This window comes from Aythya fuligula, chromosome 13, assembly GCF_009819795.1.
Source record: "Aythya fuligula isolate bAytFul2 chromosome 13, bAytFul2.pri, whole genome shotgun sequence".
NCBI lineage: Eukaryota > Metazoa > Chordata > Aves > Anseriformes > Anatidae > Aythya > Aythya fuligula.
In genome coordinates, this window is record NC_045571.1 from 13,988,855 (window position 1) to 14,009,544 (window position 20,690).

A 20,690-nucleotide genomic window follows, 5' to 3' on the forward strand; every position below is an offset into this window, starting at 1 on the left:
CTGGAGCTCCCTGCCAGCACAGCCTCTCTTGAAAAACCTCTCGGCTCCTTTCTATGCAGATGGTTTAACTTCTGCTGTGTGCAGCCGAGAATAACTGAGAATTTGCAGAGAGCTGTGGTATTAATGATATCACTCAATTTGTGGTTTTGCCCTGCATTATAAATAAATACCATCCTTGCACTTTCACACAGAAAAATTTCTCCTCTAATTAAAGCCTTTCCTTATATTTTAATGCACCATGCAAGCACAAGACTGTTTAGTCTACATCAGGGATTTGGAACATGCAAAGATTAAGGGTGGTTTCCAGCCTGCTTGTTTGGTTTTGGAACAATTTAATTCCCAAAGTGAAACACACTGCTTAATGAATTTTAAGAAGTAAACCTAACAAAACACTGTGAAGCTACCCAGAATCTGCCTGGAGCAGAGGACCCACAGCCCCGCCGGCTGCTGGGCATTCCAGTCCTTGGATGCTGAGGGACTGAGCCAGACACGAGCTCCATCCCTGTCCCTGTCCCTGCTGGGAGCCTGGGCAGTGACGCTCCCAGGCTGCTGTACCAAGAAAGGCTGGTGACTCAGAACCGGAGTGCTCATTCAGTAAAAGGAACGTTACAGAGTTACTGGTGAGTAATCCCAAAAGTTTACCGCAAGGTAGGGAAGGACAGCACTGCAGTTGCAACAGGGGGTGAGAATGGGAGCTGGGGTTTATTTTGGGTTTCCCCACACCACCTCCTGCCTCCCAGGCTGGGGGTTGCTGTGGGGGAAGCGACGCCCCAGCTGCTGCATCCCCGCAAGTTACGGGTATGCAAAGCACTGGGGTTGAGCACCCTACAAAAACATAGGTGGGAATCATACAGAATACCAACAGGCCTTTCCCTCCTCCTCTTGGTGCAGCATGGCTGGGGGCTCGATCCTGAGCGCTGCTGTGACACAGCTCTGGCCAAACCCAGAGGAGACTGGTGACATCCGGCAGGCGGAGTAAGGACGCTGCAAGCTACAGCAACAAAATCCCCTGCACCTGTCCCAAGAGCGCTGGCTACAGCAAACACCAGGGACAGGGCTGACTCTGCAAACACGTGCTCATGCTTTGCTTGCAGCTCAAAGCCAGCTGCAGCGACAAGCATCCATCACTGGTTTGCACGGCTGGGCATAGCTTTACACAGTATTTTTTCTCAGCATCCCTATTAACTGAAGGAGCAGCAAACCTGTGCCTTCGCGATGGGTAAGAAACCTGGGCACAAGCGCTAGGGATTGCCATGAAATCAGGGTCCTCTGCACGCACGCAGGATTACCTCCTTGTAACTCAGTGCCGCTGATGGTCTGAGTGGAGGAGCAGGACGGAGGCAGCTCAAGCTCCAAGGCTTGAGGATTTTGGGGGGTTCCAGAGGGCCACGGATCTGTCCGGTTGAGCTAAATGTCTGAGAAAATAGATGAGAAGCAGTGAAGATTGTTAGCCACCAAACAAAGTAGTCAAGCAGAGGGGGATGGACAAAGGTTCACCATGAATGCCTTTTAGATACCCGAGTTGCAACAAAATTAGGGCAGGATATATGAACAATGGTACAAGCACTGCATGGTTATAAACAAAACTGCAGGATGTGAAAAGTTTTATAGCTGTATTACCTCAATATCACAGCACGCTGCTGAAAAAGAGAGATCAGCCAGGGCTGAGGAACAACAGGCAGCAAACAGGCTGGGAGGCAGCACGCTTACCGAATGAGCGCTCCAGGACTGCGTTTTGGATACGGTGTTGCATGTCCCTTTGGTCAGCCTTTGCAAGTGGTCAAGCCATTCGTGCAAGTCCTGGCTGGTGCTGCAGGACACGGTGATCCGCTCTGTCATGTTCCCTGCAGCAGAGGGTCAAACAACCATCTTAGCAAGTGGTAGAGATGCAGGAAGAAACGCAGGAGGAGCTCAGCTCAGCAGGGCAGCAAGTGGCTCCTCTGTTTGCAAAGTTCAGTGGCCAGAGACCACAAAGATGTGGCTGCCTGTCCTGCTCTGGGCTGCCAGTGCTAGGGAGCCTTGGAGCAGCACAGAGATGCCAAGGGAACTGGCACTGGGAGAAGGTAGCCTCAACCAGGAGGGACATGCCCAGAACTCAGACAACGCATGGTAAAAGAGCAAAAAGCACAGCGTGGTGGTTGTGAGGAGGAGGACGACTGGTATCACTGGTGACAGCTGCTGTTCGGACTGGTAGGACAGCCCCAGGCAGGGGCCACACTCACCTCCAATTTCAAACATGTGCTCGTTCCCTTCGGCATCTTCCAGCTTTGTCAGCGTCATTCCTGTTAAAGGCAGCTTTCCCTAGGAGAATTGAGGAGGAGTCAATGTCTGCATCTACTTCCCATGTTGTTCTGCTCCTTTCTGCTGACTCTTTGGGAACTGCCATTAAAAACTGATTAGCGAAGGCCTCAGACTGTAGGAAGAGTATCCTTTAATGTATGGATCTAGATTTCCCTGCACAATTAGGTCAACCCCCTGAGAAGAGGCTCCCATGACAACTGAGTCATCCCCAGCTCATCTGCCACCCTTTCTATTCATGAGGTGCAAACCCTTTTTACAAAGAAGTCAGGACTATCAACTTCCCCTCTTTTTTCTGAAAGCCTTCCCTTTCCCTCTGTTTTGCATGGCGCGCTGCCCGTTCACCTTACTCCCACTGGTGGGTAAAATCTAAAGACCCAGCCAAATCCTTCCCAAATCTTCACCGTCTGTCTCACCACCTTCTCATATGACACATCAGCAGAGGAGTGTCCTTTTCCTGGAGGGCATAGATTGTTTCAGGCAACTGGAGAGAAGCCAAGCTCGAAAGAGCCTGATGGCAGCCATTCAGAATAGTAAGACACCTGAAGCGCATCATTTGGGGTGCCTCACACACAGGAGATTTGGGTTTGTTTATAGTGGGCTTTGTAATAGTGAGATATTGTACGGAGACAGCACAACACTGACAACCAGCTGGCTGTCTGGGGCAAAACCCCACAGCTGGCTCACGACACTTGACACACACACTGAATTCTTGAGAAGAGCATGAAGGATAGGGATTGGTGTGTTTGATTTTTATATTTTTTCTAATTTCAAAGTATTCACACTTAACAAATGCTGCCTGATCAGTTGGCAGGACAAAGCTACTTGCAGTAAGTGTCCTGGCATGCATGGCAAAACCGAGCCTTGGTTCCCAGCCCATTTACATAAAACAGAGATTTACGGAAGGAGGGGATTTGAATTTGATCAGAGATATCTGATTTCCTTTTTCACACCTAATGCCTTGCAACTTCAAATTTAGCATGCCTACCTGATAGATGAACCCACTCATCCGTGGGCTTGCAGACAGCATGAGCAAAACATTGGAAAACAACAAAAAATACCGCTCTTCCTTCTCCTGCAGGGGTAAGAATTTAGGTTAGTCCAGTTGGCAGTGTACCATGAGTACTTTCCTGCAGCAAAAGGTACCCACTGCAGCTGGAACCACAGCCTTAGAGAGACCAAACTCAAACCAATTATTTTGGCTTTTATTTCTTTACAGCACCTTATTTCTGTACCAGCTTTTCCAAGGGAGCCTACATGCATTTTTGTCTGCACCCTGCTAGTCCTAAAGATGTTACTAATTTGTCCCCAGCAGTTCACATCCCAAACAAAACTCGGGGACTAGACTCTGCAGGGTTTTGTTTTACAGGTCTTCCCTTCCCAGGGAAAAGTTATTATAGCAAGCAAGGAATTCATCGATAGTGGGCACTTTCACAGACAGCAAACACCAAACATGCGGCATACATGGGTCTAACAATATTGGCAAGCATCTGCACAGGTGTGATACTTCGGGACCAGCGATGGGTTTGGCAGGGATCCCTCCAGTTCCCTGCTAAACACAGCTCTGGAGTGGAACATCATTACAGCCATCATGCTGCGCATAGGACGTGGCAAAACGATGATGCTAATGCACACTTGAAAGTCACTCTCATTTCTCAGAGTCAGTCACAGGGGGAAAGGCGGGGAATTAGTGTACTGTATGACACTAAGACTCTTCTTTTGCTGGAAAAGTGTGTCACTGAAGGGCTGAAGCTAAGCAACCAGGTCTTGATATCTGACTCTAACAGACGTGCACAGTTCCAGTTGTGCAGTGTTTGTCCAGGTAAAATTATGTACCGGTATTATTTGTGAGCACTTTGCCGGCCTGGGGTCAGAGTAGTTGTCACCTTGCACAGCTGATCCCCCAAGCAGAGGGCATTTGGTCACAATGTCTTTACCTGGAAGCTGCACTCACCTCGCTCCCCCCACTCTGCACCATAACCTGGGACATGTAGATGATGTTTCCCATCGTTTTTATGTCCTCTCCTTCCCAGCGCTGAATGGATTCAGAAAGGATCTGCAGCTCAAGTTGTTTCCTCTTCCTCAGTTCCTGACACTGAGACTGGAAATCACCACGGTATGTTTTGTTAGCAAAAGTGCAGATGAAAATGCAGACCATCCTAAGGAAGATGGTTTCACCAGCCAAGCCTGCATGTGGGCTCAGTGCTCAGCAGATTGCACCACATGCAAAACTTGACTGCAGTGCTCCAAGTTTCACCACTTTACCCCAAAAGAGACCCAGAATGACGAGACAAACTTAGCAAAGGTCGATAGTATTGGCCAGAGTTACACATACAAAATGCTTGCCATCTTGTGAAAGTATCACTACTTTTCAACCAGAAAAGCCTGCTTTGGCTCTATTACACAAACCTTGTCAAAAATCACACCACAGCAATTTATGATGTAATGAATACGTTAAAATGTCAAAGAAATTGCAAACTGTACCGAGCAAACCTTTCTTTCCAAACCAGTTCTACCTCTGAGACTACGGGGTCACATTTTCCAAACCAAGATAGCCACAGAGCTAAATGTTGCTCATTTTGCTGGTGCTCAGAAAGATTCGTCCTACTTTGCTGAAACAGCAAAAAAACTTATCCTTGCAGCACTGCAAAGCCCCCACAACTCAGATAGGCAGATATTTTCTTATCAAAATCTGCAAACCCAGACGTGAGAACTTGGCATAGTATTTCAGCAATGCAGTACAGCAACACAAAAGGGAGCTTCTGAAGCTGCCACGATTTGAAAGACTGCAGTGATACTTGCAGTTCTGGACTCTTAGAGCTCCATGGAGCAGCCGGTCTTGCAGCTGCTTTCAGCAAGCAAAGGACAATGCTGACTGAGCAAAGGCAGCCCTGCAAATCCAAGCAAAACTTGTTTTAACTGACCTTTCTGCCAATGGGAAAAATTGCTGCAAGGCCAAATCTGGGCTCAGTTTTCACCCACTGCTTGGTTTTTCCAAACCCTGGTTTCTGATGGAGATTTTCCTCCTTTCAGACTCAGGAAGGAGTTGAGTTTCATGCAAATTCTTTGACTATCCAGATCTTCAGGCACGCCCAAAGGAAAGGCTGCCCTGGGTCTAGTATGAAAAGACACAATTTTGTGGGGGCTTCCTCCGGTTTTGCAACTACTGGGTGCTTCAGCAGCTCCCTGATTGTCTGAATTTGAAGTTCTCAGGATGCAAATTCATACTAAATGCACAGCAGTCCACCACGATCTGTACAGAGGCAGCAAATGGCAGAGTTCTGCAATTACTGCTCTGCCTTTGCCCAGGAGCCTCTGGTCCCAGGCACCACGTGTGCGTTGCGAGGAGCATCTCTGCCCATCTAACCTCAAACCTATGCCAAACCCCTTTCGTTCTACCATAATTACACTGCATTGCTCAGTGCACTTTTCAAGTAAAAAAACTTACGAGCATTCCTACAGATGAATGACATCTTCTAATTTAACTGAATTATTCCCCTACTACCTACTAGAATTAATGGAACGGGAGCTGAGTTTCTAAGTAAATGTAACATGATCGCCCTTTCCTGTTTTCTATGAACTTTCTCCTCCGCATCTTTTATCTGCACTGCTAAGCACTGAAAGCCTGCATCTGCCATGCTAAGGAAGGAAGTTGGACCACATCTGGAGCGGTTATAGTGAAAGGTATTTAATGGCTACAAAGGGAAATGACAGCTTTTATTATAATCGAAAAAAAGCTTTGCTAGGTAAAACCTTTGTGCATGTGGATGGTTTTCACCCCTCTTTTTGATCTCATTGCACTAGGATTTTGAGGGGCATAGGTAACACAGTGCACAGAAACAGAGCTGGTATCTTCCTCTGACTCATCAGTTTGCTGCTATTTGTCCATTCCCCACTGATGGCCATAGAACCAGGAGCCACAAATATCTGCACCATGGCCAGGGCCTCCTGATGCCCATGGTGCGCATCTCAACAAAGCCCTGAGCTGTCCACACAGGGGACCCTTTGGCTGGCACTAGCATTTGAGTCAGATGCCAGTACTAACCTTTCACAGCTCACCTGCAAGAGCAAGGGGCAGTAGAGTTGTATAGTTTCAAGGGGGAAATTACCAGGGTAAAAAGGCAAAAGGAGATGAAAGGGACCCAGCCACCACCACTACCCATACATGGCTTTCTGCAGCAGTGCACAGAGCCAGCGTCTAACTGCTGAAACATGCAACCAGAGGGGCACTCTAGGCTTGAAACCTGAAATTAAGCGTCTTTATCACCCATCTTTTCCATTCCAAAAGACCTTTCTTTTCTTTTAAATGAGGAGACAAATGTCAGGCTTGACTCACTCTTCATGAAATGCAGCTCTGAAATGGAGTGCTCTATTTTAAGAATTGCCACCTACCACAAGAGATTTGAAGGATGTGATGGCTTTCAAGATGTCTTCATGATCTGCATGCGCCTCCTAGTGAAGGGAGAGAAAAAACCCTGCATCACTAACAGCAACAGCCCTGCAAAGCGCCCAACATGACTGATGGCTCCAGTGCTCCCAGGGCTTGCAAAGCCCCAAGGGGTAGGCATCAGGGACTGCAGGGGGCAGCCCAAATCCCCCAGGTACCAGTGCTGGCTTCCTCACCATCCTGCTCAACTTGGCATCTTTTAAAGCAGCTATGCAATTCAATGATATCAACCTATTTAATGAGTGTAAAGAGGACAGAGCAAGACTAGAGATGATTTTACAAAGCTTAAGGAAAATAAATTCAAACAGGCTGACCCTACAGGCAGGTAGGGTGGATTTCTAGTTTCACATTCACAACTGGAACTTCTATTAGGGTGCAAATATTCCAGTCATTGCACCATAAAGGATGCAGTTTCCATGAGCATCAGTGGGATCTCCAACTCTTGGTTTAAGGGAGGGCAAATCCCAGGCCAGGGAGGGGAAAGCAGGATGCTGCCTCTTATCTCTGGCTGCAGCTGCACACTGGTATGTTCCCTGGGCATTCAGGACCCTACATCACAAGCTCTTCATCATCCAGACCTCATGCCAAGCAAATCATAAGGTATCTAGGCTGTGATGCAACTACTTCCATGGCTGTTCAGAGGCCTGCCCCATCTCCAGCTGCGCAGCAGTGCAGGGAATGTTGTGCTATATACATCCACACTGCGTATACCCACACTGTATACATATATACACTTCCCAGGGCATCACAGCTTAAACCTCAACCCTCCTTACTCATGTAATAAAACCTCTACTCCCACACCCGGCTTAGAAGCTCAAAGAAACAGGTGATGTGCATGTCTCTGCATCCACTGCTGACCCTGACATGGCATTCTGCAAAGAGCACACTGGTCTCTGTATGGTCACAGTGGCTGCATCCAAGGTCAGCTCTGCCCCTGCAGCTCAGCCAGGCCAGGCGAGAGGACGGGAGGCCAGGTTTGCCTAAGGTACAGGGTCTTATGACCTTTCCTATAAGAAAAACCTCTTGCTCAAACACAGAGGTTTTAGTCCTTTGGTTGGGACGTGGATTTGAATGATCACGGCTAAGTCTGCTGAATAATTAACTGGTAGTAATTAATATCAGAAGAGGGAAAAGCAAAAACATTTTAAACCAGACTGTTACTTCTGCTTTCCTCATCTCACCAGGCGAGTAGCAGAACCAAAGCAGTGAGGGACAGAGACGACAACGATCCCTGGGGGGACAAACGTCGGAGAGCAGATCTGCTGCCCGCTGAGGAAGTCTCTACCCGCTGGCTGCTCTCCCTGCTCCCAGGCACTCGCTCCTCCGCCCCCGTGTCTGCACTGGCTGCCAGATCCACGCCTGTGTGCGCGGCTCTGCTTCCAGCCCCGAGCACAAGCCCTGGGCGAGGAATGGGGACATGCCTGTGTGCAGCAGGATTGAGCAGCCAGGGATAGAAATCCCATAAAACAGTTATAAAAATTCTGATTTATTAGGTGCTGGGCAAATAAATGCCAGCTGTAGCCTGACGCTGAATTCCACTTTGGGATTGGCCCATATTTGGCTCAGGCAAAGAGCAGGCGATGTCTTCCCACAGCCTCCCCCACCTCCCCTGCTTTGGGGCAGCTAATGTCCCGTGCAGATAGAACAGCCCCTTCCAGCTCCTTGGAGTGGGGATTAAGGACATTTAGCAGGGTGATGCTTCAACACTGGGGGAAGAAGCAGAGATGCCTCCTGCAGTCTGGGGACAGCTCTTGCAGCACCCAGGGGCGCAGCCTGCCTGGTGTCCCACCTACCTCCATGTGCCGCTCCAGCTCCTGCAGCAGTGTCACGTATTTATCCAGCCTCAGGAAGGGTTTGCTGAGGCTCGTGGTTAAGATGAGAATGCCTGGGTTGGCCGCACCCTGGCTCTCCATGAACTTCTCCAGCTCATCACTATAAATAGATACAACAACAAGAAGCTGGGCTCACCACCGCCGAGGGCTGTGTTTTGCTGCCTCCCATTGCTCTCCTGAGGGCCGGGGCTCTCTTCTGAGCTGCACTTGACTTACAGGCATTCCAGCCTCCCCTCCCAGTAACCATCTGCAAACACAGCAGCACAAGAGCCCACTCCCCGTGGATGCTGTGTGGTGGTGGGTGTTTGTGCACGCAGTGTCTGGGGCACATCAGTGATGGCACAGCAGAGTGGCCCAGAGCAAGGTGTCTGGTTGATGGTGTGGGCTGGCTGACAATGCTCATGCCATGCCAGGGGATGTGCAGCGATGTGGTGGGAGCTGTGCCACCGGGACCCCTCTGGGATGCTGGTGTTAGCACACACAACTCCCGTGTCAGCACATTTGTCCAAGCTGATTCTTTAAGAAAAGGGGTCAGCCTAGTGAACCAAATAAATGAATCATTTACAGGAACCTGGATCTTTGTAAAGTTGAATAAAGCTGGATTTCAGCAGGTAAGTAAATATATTGCAAGCTTCCGTTACAGAAAGGGAAGAATTAAACAGTACAGCTGGGATCCTGGCTTTAACATCACTGCAGGGAGACAGCTAAGTTGCATTAGGGATGACACAGTGGCAGCCTTTCAGCTTAGTGTGCTCTTTAGCATGACCTTACACAAATTCAGGTGTCTGCTCAAGTGGGACACGTTGTGAAGGAAGGCGTTATTACTGTGATCTATCAAAGAGTCTGCAGAGCAACCAGACAGCTGAACAGCAGCTCAGTTATTAAACTGGGTAACTGGGTGATTTTAACAAACATCCTCCTTTTACAAGAATGTGCCCCACACCATCATGCCACGAGGGAACATCCCCCCCATCTGCAAGTGTGTGGGCACTGCAGCAGTGAGTCTGAAACAGCATCCGGGGCCTTAGCCTGTAACAAGCACAGGAGCTGCTGCTGCAAAGGGTTATTGCCTCTGCTTTACCCAAGGCAAGAGAGCTCTGCATGCACAGACAGGACCTGTGAGACCAGCTCAGGTCAGTGCATGGCAGAGCTGCATGAGCTGAACAAAGCAGCAGGTGATATCTGCACGCTGTAGCAGAGAGGCAATGCTGAAGAGCCCAAAGCCCCAGCAGTTTTCCCAGCAGCAGGATCCTTGCTGTCAACATGAGGGGCAAAAGCCATGCTGGCTCACATACTAATGTCAGAAGTAACTTTTAAAGGAGGAATTTTGGTCTGGGTCTCCTCCTCCATTACTCACCTGTGCTGCGTGAGGACATTGACTGCGGACGGGTGGTTAGCACAGTAGGTCAGGTAGAGGGACCGGAACTGGGGCATCAGGTTCATAAAGCAGCCTCCCACACGTTGCTGGTTCTCGGAGAGCCTACAAGCACCAACACACCAGCACACTGTTATTAAGGCTCTTCATCTGCACCCTACAGCTACGACACACTCACCCATCTGCCCAGGAGCCACCCACTGCACGGGGACGCTCCCAGGTTACTGCAAGACTGCAGCACCCATCCAAACACCCATGCCTGTCACTCGAGAAGGAGGAAGGAGGTCCTCAGGTGAGACTGGGTTTCTGTGCTGCAGACAGCTCGGTACCAGCCCGGGACACAGGGTGACCCAGCCTGCCCTGTCTCACCAGCTGAGATGTGGATGGGATGCTGCAGCCCCCTGTGGCTGGTCCCGAAGGGAAAGGATTACCTCTGATAATTTGCTTTTTGCTCACAGACAATCCCATCTTCATGCCTACCACATCTCCCATCTTTGGGCTAGTGACACTCTGAAGTCAGCTGCTTCAGCAGACACCTGAATAGTAGAAATGTCAACGTTTCTTCTACCTCCTGCCAAAGCACTACCTGCTGCCTTTCTTCAATCCTGTTATTTTCTTCTATATTTAACAAGCCTAAGACAGCAGCCAGGAGGAACATTAATGAATGGGTCTTTCTATTATTTTTAGCTGCAGTTCAATAGCTTAACACCCTTAGTGCTGTGGCATGAACTTACTTTGCAACATCTTCCAAGGCTTGATTCAGTGTTTGCTGAAACGCACTGATTTCTTCCACATTTCCCAGCAATGATGCGATGTCCACGGCGCTGAGCCTAGAAGAGTCAAATCACCAATTAGCATCAAAAGGATGTTGGGCAGTGCCTTTGAGCACAGCTCTCAGGAGCACCCCATGGTATCTGCAAGCAGCCCTTCCAAAAAGGCCTAAGAATTTCTGTTTCCCCAGATGCACCATGGGGCGTGGGGAAACACAAAACCCATGATCTGTGAGCTACAGAACACAGCCTCCTGGAGAAGATGTCTGCTGTCAAGGATTACCTTAATTGGATTTTAATCACTTAATCACGCTAATCTTCTCAGATGTTTAGCTGTCTAATAGACACAGACAGATGGGATTTCTTCCAGGGGCAGGGAGGGAGGTGTGTGCACAGACACAGAGACAACTTTGTCTTCGTGGGCTCATGCTGTGGGTTTCCTACATGAGGAGGGTCCTGCAGTGTAGCCCCTAAGGTGGGGGTTGCTTTGTTCCCTTTGGATTTTTCCAGGTTGGATTTTTCCTAACCAAAAGTACCATGTCTGCTTCTGTCATCCTGCTTCTGTCACTCCCTTACACTCCTCGTTTCAGCCATTTGCCACCTACAAGGGAGGCAGGCTGGGAGCACGGGAAATTTTCACAGCTGGAAATATCCCAATGTGAAGATCTGGGGAAGGAAGGCAAGATGCGGAGGGACTTTAAACAGATCACTGCATAGATGGGGAGATCACTTCTTGCTCAGCAGCAGTTTGGGTTTAGCGAGAAGCAACCTAACCACAGGAATATGTGCTGTTGCTCACTACACAAAGAGATGACTAGGAGGTGCCACCCGGGGCTGAGAAGTCACAGCAAGACAAATTACGAGGGAAGAAGCCATGCAAGGCACACCGCCAGGAAACATGCATGCCAGGACAGCCACACAGGAGCTTGCAGATGGAGGTAGCAGCCAGCCTTTGGTCGGACAGAAATGCCCGTCTCTAGCAGCTGAACGCCTGCGTGATTGCTGAGGAATGGGAAAGAGCAGAAACCTGTACAAACGTGTGGGTTTTTTCTGGTTCACAGAGAAGTTGTGAGGCTTTACGAGGCAGTAACAGTCCCTAAACATTCAAAAGCAGGAAAGTAATGAACTACGGTCAATTTTACGGGGTTCTGTCCATCTCAGATGCCCTTATATCTTACTTATCATAAGACTGGAGGGGTCTTAAGTAAGTTCCCAGAAGTGACTGTAGTTCCTTCGCATAATCTCGTTCTGTTTCCAGAATATTTTGCAACACCTAGGGTGAGAGACAGAGCACTGAGTAGATCTTAGTACTAGGGACTAGTCAAAGGAACATGACATCAGCTTCCAAGTGTGGCAAACCACAGAAGTGTATTTTACGTCCATGAATGCATTTAAAATTGTTAATGCAGAACCCAGAATGCTCAGGAAAACCCTGGTGGTTCAATTTATGGATTTTACACTGCAAACCGGGGGAGGCCTGGACAGCGGGTGTTAAGGGCTGTTTCTTCTTCTCTGGCAAAGCATGAATATAATGTAAGTTCACATCTGAGTTTAGTATTTGATTCCTGAGAGGCTCATGCCTAACCCTGCATGCAGAACTGGCTGCCAAGGTATGCAAACAAACGATTCGTGCATGCATCCTGGGACCACCGTTTGCACAAAGGCAGGCAACAATTTAAACACAGCAGTGGCCGGAATAAGGACGGCTCTTGAGATAGCTCAAGCCAGGGCACAGCTCACTGGCCACTGCAAGGAAGTGCTGAATTTGGCTTGGCCCTGCGATTCCACCTCAGCAGCCAATTTGCCTCCAGCACAGGGTACATCAAACCCACGGCCCTCGCTCCCAGTTTCAAAATGCAGAAAAACACAAACAAACAAACAAAAAAAAATCACTCCAGTTTCTCAATGCAGAAGAGCTTTTGAGACAGTGGAGGTGGTTCCCAGCTGTCTGGAGATATTGTTTCTGCTTTGCTTTGTTTGAAATATATTTAGACATGCTGATGAGCATGTTTCACCTCCAGCACCGAGAGGCAGGGACGTCCACATGCATGCATTTTATCTGGCTTATACTGCGGGCCTTACTCAAGCCTGGAGGAAGGTACCTGCCCCCTCTGCCAGACATCAGCACTCTGGTAGTGAGATGGCAGAACAGGCAATCTTTCTCTAACCTTTCCGCAGCCACACGTCACAGCCTGGCATACCGACCTGCTCCAAAACCAGGCCAACAAGCCAGGCTGGGAGCTGTGACCACTGCCCCTTCTCGGGGGCTGCAGCTTCTGGCGGAGGCAGAGGGCAGACAGCTCAGGTGTAACACCTCCAGCCAAACCCAAAACAAGAGATCGTGGGTCACAGCCCTAATCTGGCTCGCCTTGCACCATGATATTATCTCCCTATCTTTATCAATGGGAGATAGTAACAGACAGGAAAGGACTGGGACTGAGATATCGTGCCTTATTCTCCAACACTGATCTCAAACTACCACCTCTGCTATGCTATCTTAGTTGCCTACTTTCAGCCTCTCCTCGTGACATTTTACAGTGACTTCCACTTGCGGTTTATTGTCTTGATAGCCCTGAATCAAGGAAATGGCAACAACTGCATTTTAAATACAGAGTCTCGTCACCAATTGTTACAAATGGTTTCAATGCTTTCTAAGGTAAGGAGACAGTTCAGAAGATTAATAATGTGCTACTTATTAAAATGTATGATCAGCACTTTAAAACTTACCACAGGGTAATAATTCTTTGTCAGCTGAGTGCTTTCAAGTCCTTTTAATGCTTTGGGAGAGAGTGGTTTATCTGTACAAAAAAACACATCAATAAATTATAGTGCACAGCTCTCATTCTAGCAGGAAGAGTCACTGCTGCATCATGTCCAGCAACCATAACATCACCCCTGTAAACACACGACTTCAGTTGCAGGGTTGGTTTTTCTGCTTCAGAAAATTCATGAGTGAATTGACAACGTGCAGTCACCGGCTGCAGCCAAGCGAGCCGCAGCCGTGGCAGTGCACAGCACCTGGCAGCAACTCACGGGTTTGCTCCCAAATCCCTGGCAGCAGCCCCGTGTCTTTCACGGTTTGGAGCTACAGTGCACCTTCACCTGGCCCACAAAATTTGGGTTTTAAAAACGGCTGTCTACCAAAAATGCTGGATATAGTGTTTAGTTCCAGGCAATTTGCAAACCGACGCCAACACCAATCAGTAAATTAACCCTGACCCATCCCTGCAGTCAGCTGTGATGCAAAATCCATGTGTGAATGAAGGCAGATTTGAAGACAAAAAGCTCACACAAACCTGGCAGTCAATTCTTGTCATCCTTTTCTTACGCATTTGCTGAATCGCTGCGGACGCCACACGTGCGCATAGGCACGAACACACCCCCACACCAGTCCTTCCCTCGCAGAGCGCGTCCCCAGCCAGCAGACCCACCACCAAGCAGGGTGTGCTCACAGCAGAGGAAGCAGGACCTCTGCTGCATTGCTGCCAGGACATGCAGCTGGGAAACTCCCACATCTGCTGGGAGATGTTCCCATTGCAGGCTGGGTTCGGTCTCAGGACACAGGTGAGAGACCCACGGTCGCAGCTGCAGAGCCAGCCAGTCCTCAGCCCCTCGGAGGGCTGCGATGTGCAGGGCGGCCAGGCCGGCCTTTCTCCCTGTATGCACTCAGGGAAGGCAATTACTTTCATGCTGACAGCAGGGAAGAAGCTGAAATTGATAAATTTAGCTGCTGGGAACTGCAGCTTGACGTATTGTCTAATTATTGCCCTTGTAAAGCTTCCTGTCACTTCCAGCCAGGAGCTCTGTGTCTCGTTTAAAGGCTTGGAGGAGCCTCTTTTTTTCAACCCAAAGGGCACGCTTAGGACACGGTGGAACTACAGACGCTGCTGAAAAACGAGTGACTCTATTTAGAGTGACAAGTCTCGCGCTTCGGAGGCGAGGAGAGCAGCTCCCGCTGGCTTGCAGCAAGGGCTGTCCCCCGAGCAGCAGTCATGGTGGGTTAGCTGATGCTCCCTGCATCCGTTGCTGAAATACAGCCATGTGCCCTCCAGCAAGAGGAGACTGCTCCTCGGCTTTGTGCCTGCACCACGGGAACAAGCCCTGCTCCCACGTGAAGTGGGAAGACCAGGGGGGGAAAGCTTGGCACATAAAAAAAATCTGATGGGCTCCTACATCGGGATCAATGGGGGATTCATCCTTGGCTTCAGTGAGGTACTGCTACTTCATGCAGCTCCCATCTGCCTTATCCCGTGGGACTGAATTTTGCTCTCCTTTTATAAAATGGTGCTCTTCTCCACTCACTGACTTAATTAGTGATTCCTGGGTTGTGCCAGACAAGGCTTCGATCTCTGCTGCAACGTCCTGCTCCAGCTCAGACATCATTTTCCCCGAGGGAAATAGTGGGAGATGAGATATCCTAACAAAGATCATTTCATTTAGAATTAAATAAAAACTGGCCTAATTCTGAACACTTACTCATTACTTTTGTTCTTCCTTCCTCTTCTTTTTTGATTGCTAGTGTGGGAGTAACGATGTCTAATGGGGGTTGCACGTTTTGCAGCCCACTCTTTATGTCTCACGGTGTTTGATGCCAGGGCTGATTCTGACCCACAACACTGAGCACACAACAGGTCTGCATCTATTGTAAGTCTTCATGGCACGTTAAGAAAAAACAAGTTTACTGTCACGCATCCTCAGAAGCACGATAGGGTGAACTGCTTGAATGGCTATGTAAGACTAAGGGCAGTTCGCCAGGGGCATGCTTCATGTCATCGTCACCCCACACCTGGTTAAAATCACATCGCAGAAGATGTTAAGGACACTTGAGACAATGCTCAATAAAGGCAAATGTCATCAGATGGATTGTTCCCTCACTCTTTTCTCAACACTGCCTGCAGCTTCACAGCAGAAAATGCATCTGGGGGAAAATGTACTATGTGAAATCAGCCATTGCTATGCACAAAAACAGGGGTCTTTCCCTAAGGCCATAGAGTTTTTGTTGCTTTCCTCACTCAGACTGGGAGCATCCATTCCACCACTGCCAGAAATGGCAGGATCAAAGGCAGATGCATTGCCTGACCTAGGACTCTAACAAAAAGCTAATTCTGTGTTTCGACACTGGAGCGACCTGACAGCTCCCCAGAACAGCGGGAGGCAAGCAGACCCACGGAGCAATCTCCAGCCTCGTCTGCAGCGATGTGCCGCTGTGCTGCTGGGGCTCGGCAAAGCACACTGGGGAAGAGGGCAAAGCAGCTCTCAAACAAGTCATGCGAAAGACTGGGCTTTCCCCTCCTGGCGCCATTCATACTTCCATTAGCACTGCTGCTTTAAGCACACTAACGGTCCTTAATAAATAGCAGCAATTTCCCAAAGGCATAAGGATCTACACTGCATTATACCACTGTCATTCAATCAGCCCTTGAAAGCAATTTGCTTACCGGTGGATTTGATTTCTCTGACGTAGTTGCTTGGGAACCAGCCTGTTTTTCCATTCAAGGTCCCTTCCCACCAGCCCCCTTCTTCAACCCGGGTGACATAAATAATGTCTCCTTTGTTAACGGAGAGTTCGTCCTCATTGGTCTGCTTAAAATTGAACCTGGCCTTTACCACCAGCTGATGACTGCCATTCTCGGTCATCTCCTAAGGAAAGAAACATGGAAAAACATTAGTGGATAGTCCAAAAAAGCAGAAGCCAGTAGGACAAGCCATTGTTCTTTGTTGTTACAGCTGTTTTTTTCAGTATTGCACTTCAAAACAGCACTAACATCTTGCTCTTGTGTAAGCAGTCCCGCCAGAGGATCACGAGGTCCCTCCCAAGAATTAACTCAGTCTCACGGTGCATTGGGAAGCAGATAAGCATCGCCCTCTTCATTTCCCAGAGAGCAGCACCACAGTCTGAGAAGCCACCAGACTCTCTCCAGCCAAGGCAGCAAAGCTGCGATGGAGATCAGTGCAGAACAAGCCACGCTGGCATGCAGAACCCAGGGGTAGTGATCACGTCCCTCTGCCCCCACAGCCATTAAACCCTTAATAAAATTTTAAATAAAGGATACCACAGGCTTGGACTGCCTCCTTAACACCCTTGCTGACTGTGAAGCTGTGCTGTTGGAGTCAGCGTGGGCACCTCCAGCCGCAGAGCTAAGAGACGACAGATGCGAACATGGCCCTTTTGACGGCTGATCTGGTAAAGCAAAAACAACATCTGAGTTTAACCCAGCACTCCCCAATCCCTCTGCATCACACCAAGCAAAGAACAACGCCCACAAGGGAAACAAGAACATGGGACAACAGCTGGAGAAGCATCTATCAGAGCACAATACCGAAGCGACTCCCAGTCAACAGTCAGGATGGTTTAGCTGGGCTGGGTTAACTCTTCCATGAGGGAAGAAGCTGAATTACATCCCAAGGCACTCCTACATTACGCCAGCCCTGTGGCCACATATCCAATTGCACTATTTGTTTGAAATCGCCCTTAAAACAGCTGAAAAACAGACTAATGCTTAGCCCGGTGCTGCCCAGCTGGGAATGTCTCTGGGATCCAAGTAAGCACCACTGAAGGTGTTTCAAAGGTTAGCTCGCAAGTGAGAGCTCTTAGGTCACCTCTGCAGCTGCAGCGTGGGCTTCTCCGCAGAGTGGGGAAGAATGCTAACAGCTGTTCAGCACATCCTTCTCTAGATAAATCCTTCTGGGTTCAGTACACAGCTGAGAGAGCCTGTGCACAATTTTGATTACTGTTCATGGACTGGTGCCACAAGCCACATGAGAGAGGGATTCGGGTTCCTCTGAGGAAGGACAGGAGCTTCACCCCCAGGTGACTGACAGTGCACAGAAACCATCCCAGCAGCTCTTGGAGCTGCTTTCTTCACTCGTTGCTTTGCATACTGGTCTCTGGGCCTGATCCTGACACCACATGCCCGATGATGGAAATAATGCTGCTCTGACACAGATCTATGTTTCACAATGAGCAATTTGCTTTTATATTGACACCGAGAAACCTGCCAGAGGGTAAAAAGTTTTGTGGTTGCAACTGCCCCGTGCTGAGAGAGAATCACCTTGAAGGGAAGCACCAGCCTCTGCAGGACCTCGCAGCACCCAGCCCTAATCCTGCTAAGATGCTGCACAGCTGTAGAAAGAGGAGTTTCAAGGCACTGCAGTTTCCAGTAGTCCTCTGCTACTGTGCCTCATGCCACACTGTGGGAAAACAATCAGATCACCCCCTCTCTATGTGCCAGCATGCAAAAATGAAGCAACAGCAGATATTATCAGTTCAGGAAATTGTGTGGAGTACTTTGAGATTTCCCTTCTAGCTTCTTTTTAGATCTAAGAAAATGTCTGTATTCCAGAGAAGTTATTCTGCAGCTGTACTGTGGAGCTTGCATGCCCGCAAATCACAAAAGCCCTGAGAAGAGCAGACTGCTGTCTGCAGGTGTCACTTTGCTTGGTGTGCAGGTCCTCTGGATAACATTTGGAGGTATTCATTGAAAGTACTGCAACAGGAGAAGGTGATCAAGTGACCAAGTGTGTGCAGGACTCAGAAAACACAAAGTTAAGACTGCTGTTTCCCTGTTGTCCTCCCATCTGAATGTCAATATGGAAAAATCATTCCAAAGGGGAAGCTTGGTGGGAGTTACTGGAACTCAGCTGGGCTTTTATTCTCCCAAGAGGATTTTTGTTTCAATAGAAAAACACCTCGTCCTTAGATCAGACCTGGAGCAACACAAACTGCAAGCTCTTTGGAGAGGGGACTGCCTTCTGCTTTGTCTTTCTCTACAATGCCTTGCACAACGGGACCAGGTCCCTGACTACGACTTCCAGGCGCTGCTGCCTTACAGGTCAACAGCCATACCTTAAACATGCACCGGGCTGTCCAATCCCTGCTCCAATGATGGAAAACGTTCATGCTAAATCAAGTGTGCCATCAGTGAGTCAGTTTTCTCTCTCGCCCTGCTCATTACACAATTGCCTGATGACCACACAGTGAATTCCCAGCTCCCCAGACTGCAGCAGCAATAGCAAAACCTCTTGGTATGGAAAAGGCGCTTTGCAAACACAGTTTTTTTTTTCTCTGAAGCACCCTGATATTTGAGCAGGAGTGGTTTCAGCTGCTCCCAGCAACACACAGACCAGGAGGGGTGGCCAGCTGCCAGTTTGAGATGTTCTTCCCTTGATTCCTTCTAAAAAGGGAGGGCGTAGACCGCGAGTCTAGACTTCTCTGCTTATTCAAGCAATCAGCCACAGTCCCACGGAAATGACTTGGTTGCTGCAGATTTTATGCTTCTCTCTGCCCCTCCCTATCTTCCAAAGCTTTTATAAATATCTGCAGCAACCTAGAAACAAATGTAAAACTGACTTTGACAGTTTGGCAGAGAAGTGTATCATTTATATTGCATCATGACAGCGTCCTATTTTATGCCTGGTCCAGCATGGAACACTGCTGCCATATGTTGCTTAAACTATGGTTAAAATAGCTGGGTTTTCTGCTCACATTCCTACACTATTTTGGGCAGAAGAGCCTAGCCTGATCCATCACAGCTGGTTTTCCTCCCCTGCCCTCTCCTTCAGATAAAAGCATCAAGCTCTGTGTTGCTGTTATCTGATGGACAGCTGCCGAATACTGAGTTTAACACTTCACCATGCCCCTGGTTATTTGCATAGCAAGACCCATGAAGACGTGAGGATTTGGACTTCAAGTGGATGCTCAGAAACACGTTCTCGCACCGCTTCCCTAGCTGTCATCTCCCTCTCGCCGTCTCCTACATGGGTGTCGGGTGCTCTGCAGGGAAGGGCTGTATGTGCAGCTCTGCCGGAGCCCTTGTGACAGCAGAAGCTGCAGGAGCCGGCAGCAGGCTGGTCCTGCCACCCCTTTCAGCCCTGGCGGACGGACAAACCGGGCCATCCGCAGTGGCGGCTTGTAGGATGCAGGCTCCTGTTTCTCAGGAACTTGGCCAAGCCACCAAAAAGCAAACGTTTTAGACATGTATTTATTTTACCCTGTACTTTTCCCAAGGGTGCTCTCTGCCTGAGCAGCTAATTATATCACAGGCATTGCGCTTTTTAACATTTAAACAGAGAAAGCATATGCTCAAACAGATGTTTGCCATGAAACCAAGAGGATCCCAGCTCCCCCAGAGCCCCTTGGGGAACACGTGATAGAAACTATTCCACTGCAAAGCCGTGTCCTGAGCTTCCCCCTGTGATTGCAAAAAACAATTTGGGGCTGTTAATCCGGGGACTGCTGCAATGACAGCACGGCAGCCTTGCTGTCCCATCGTCACCCAGGCATGCTCCCTGTGCTCCAGCAACATGCCAGGAGAGGCAGGAAAGCCTCTGACTCTGTGCTCTCAGAATAATGAAGCTAATGTCTATCACAATTACAGCGTTTGCAAAGGCTACTCCTTGTCTAGGTGATCTGCATTTCATATCCGCATCATATTGAACCGCGGGAATTTTCCAAATGGGGTCACTGGGTGCTGCCATTTAATGGGCCAGTGAGAGGCTGCAAGATGTGCTGAGGCTGCCTTCCCATCACGGGCAGCTGGGGAACAGGCTGGCGGCAGGGCTGAGGGCTGGCTGCAGAGGGCCAGTCTGGCAACCTGTGGCTCTTTGGAGCAGCACTGCACACACATGCTCAGCTTACTTCTCTCTGTGTGTGTGTGTATGTATATGTATCATATACCCCTTGATGTTTACATAATATATACATTAGAGTTTATGTAATAGTTTATATAAGCACAGTATATACTACATATAAATATAAAAAGGATTTTATAAAACCTTGCATCAGAACAGAATAGGGAAATAGAAAGAAGAGTCCCAGCAATGAGGTTGTTTAACTGAGCACCCAAGCAGCTCTGCAGCACTCTACTAGCAGACAAGAATCACAAAGCAAAAATTAAATGGAAAAAGTGAAACAACTCAAAACCAAAACAAACTAAATTTAGACAAAACACAGCAAATCAACAGAAAAA

General features: G+C 48.8%; 1 protein-coding gene across 3 annotated transcripts in view; it reads right to left on the reverse strand.

The window, feature by feature from the left end:
• The window catches only part of ARHGEF6 (Rac/Cdc42 guanine nucleotide exchange factor 6), a 36,941-nt gene that overhangs the window by 7,706 nt on the left and 8,545 nt on the right, over positions 1-20,690 (reverse strand). The window contains exons 3-15 of one of the 3 annotated variants that reach the window (XM_032196164.1): positions 16,776-16,903; positions 16,161-16,362; positions 13,450-13,520; positions 11,901-11,995; positions 10,687-10,782; positions 9,935-10,057; positions 8,539-8,677; positions 6,691-6,750; positions 4,253-4,399; positions 3,287-3,373; positions 2,223-2,301; positions 1,711-1,844; positions 1,290-1,415 (exon numbers count right to left, since the gene is read on the reverse strand). In XM_032196164.1, coding sequence (XP_032052055.1) covers positions 1,290-1,415; positions 1,711-1,844; positions 2,223-2,301; positions 3,287-3,373; positions 4,253-4,399; positions 6,691-6,750; positions 8,539-8,677; positions 9,935-10,057; positions 10,687-10,782; positions 11,901-11,995; positions 13,450-13,520; positions 16,161-16,359 — 1,356 coding nt within the window. In that variant the 5' untranslated portion in view covers positions 16,360-16,362; positions 16,776-16,903. Of the gene's footprint in view, positions 1-1,289; positions 1,416-1,710; positions 1,845-2,222; positions 2,302-3,286; positions 3,374-4,252; positions 4,400-6,690; positions 6,751-8,538; positions 8,678-9,934; positions 10,058-10,686; positions 10,783-11,900; positions 11,996-13,449; positions 13,521-16,160; positions 16,363-16,775; positions 16,904-20,690 lie in introns of those variants that run through there. The other 2 variants (XM_032196162.1, XM_032196163.1) reach the window with 2 other exon arrangements.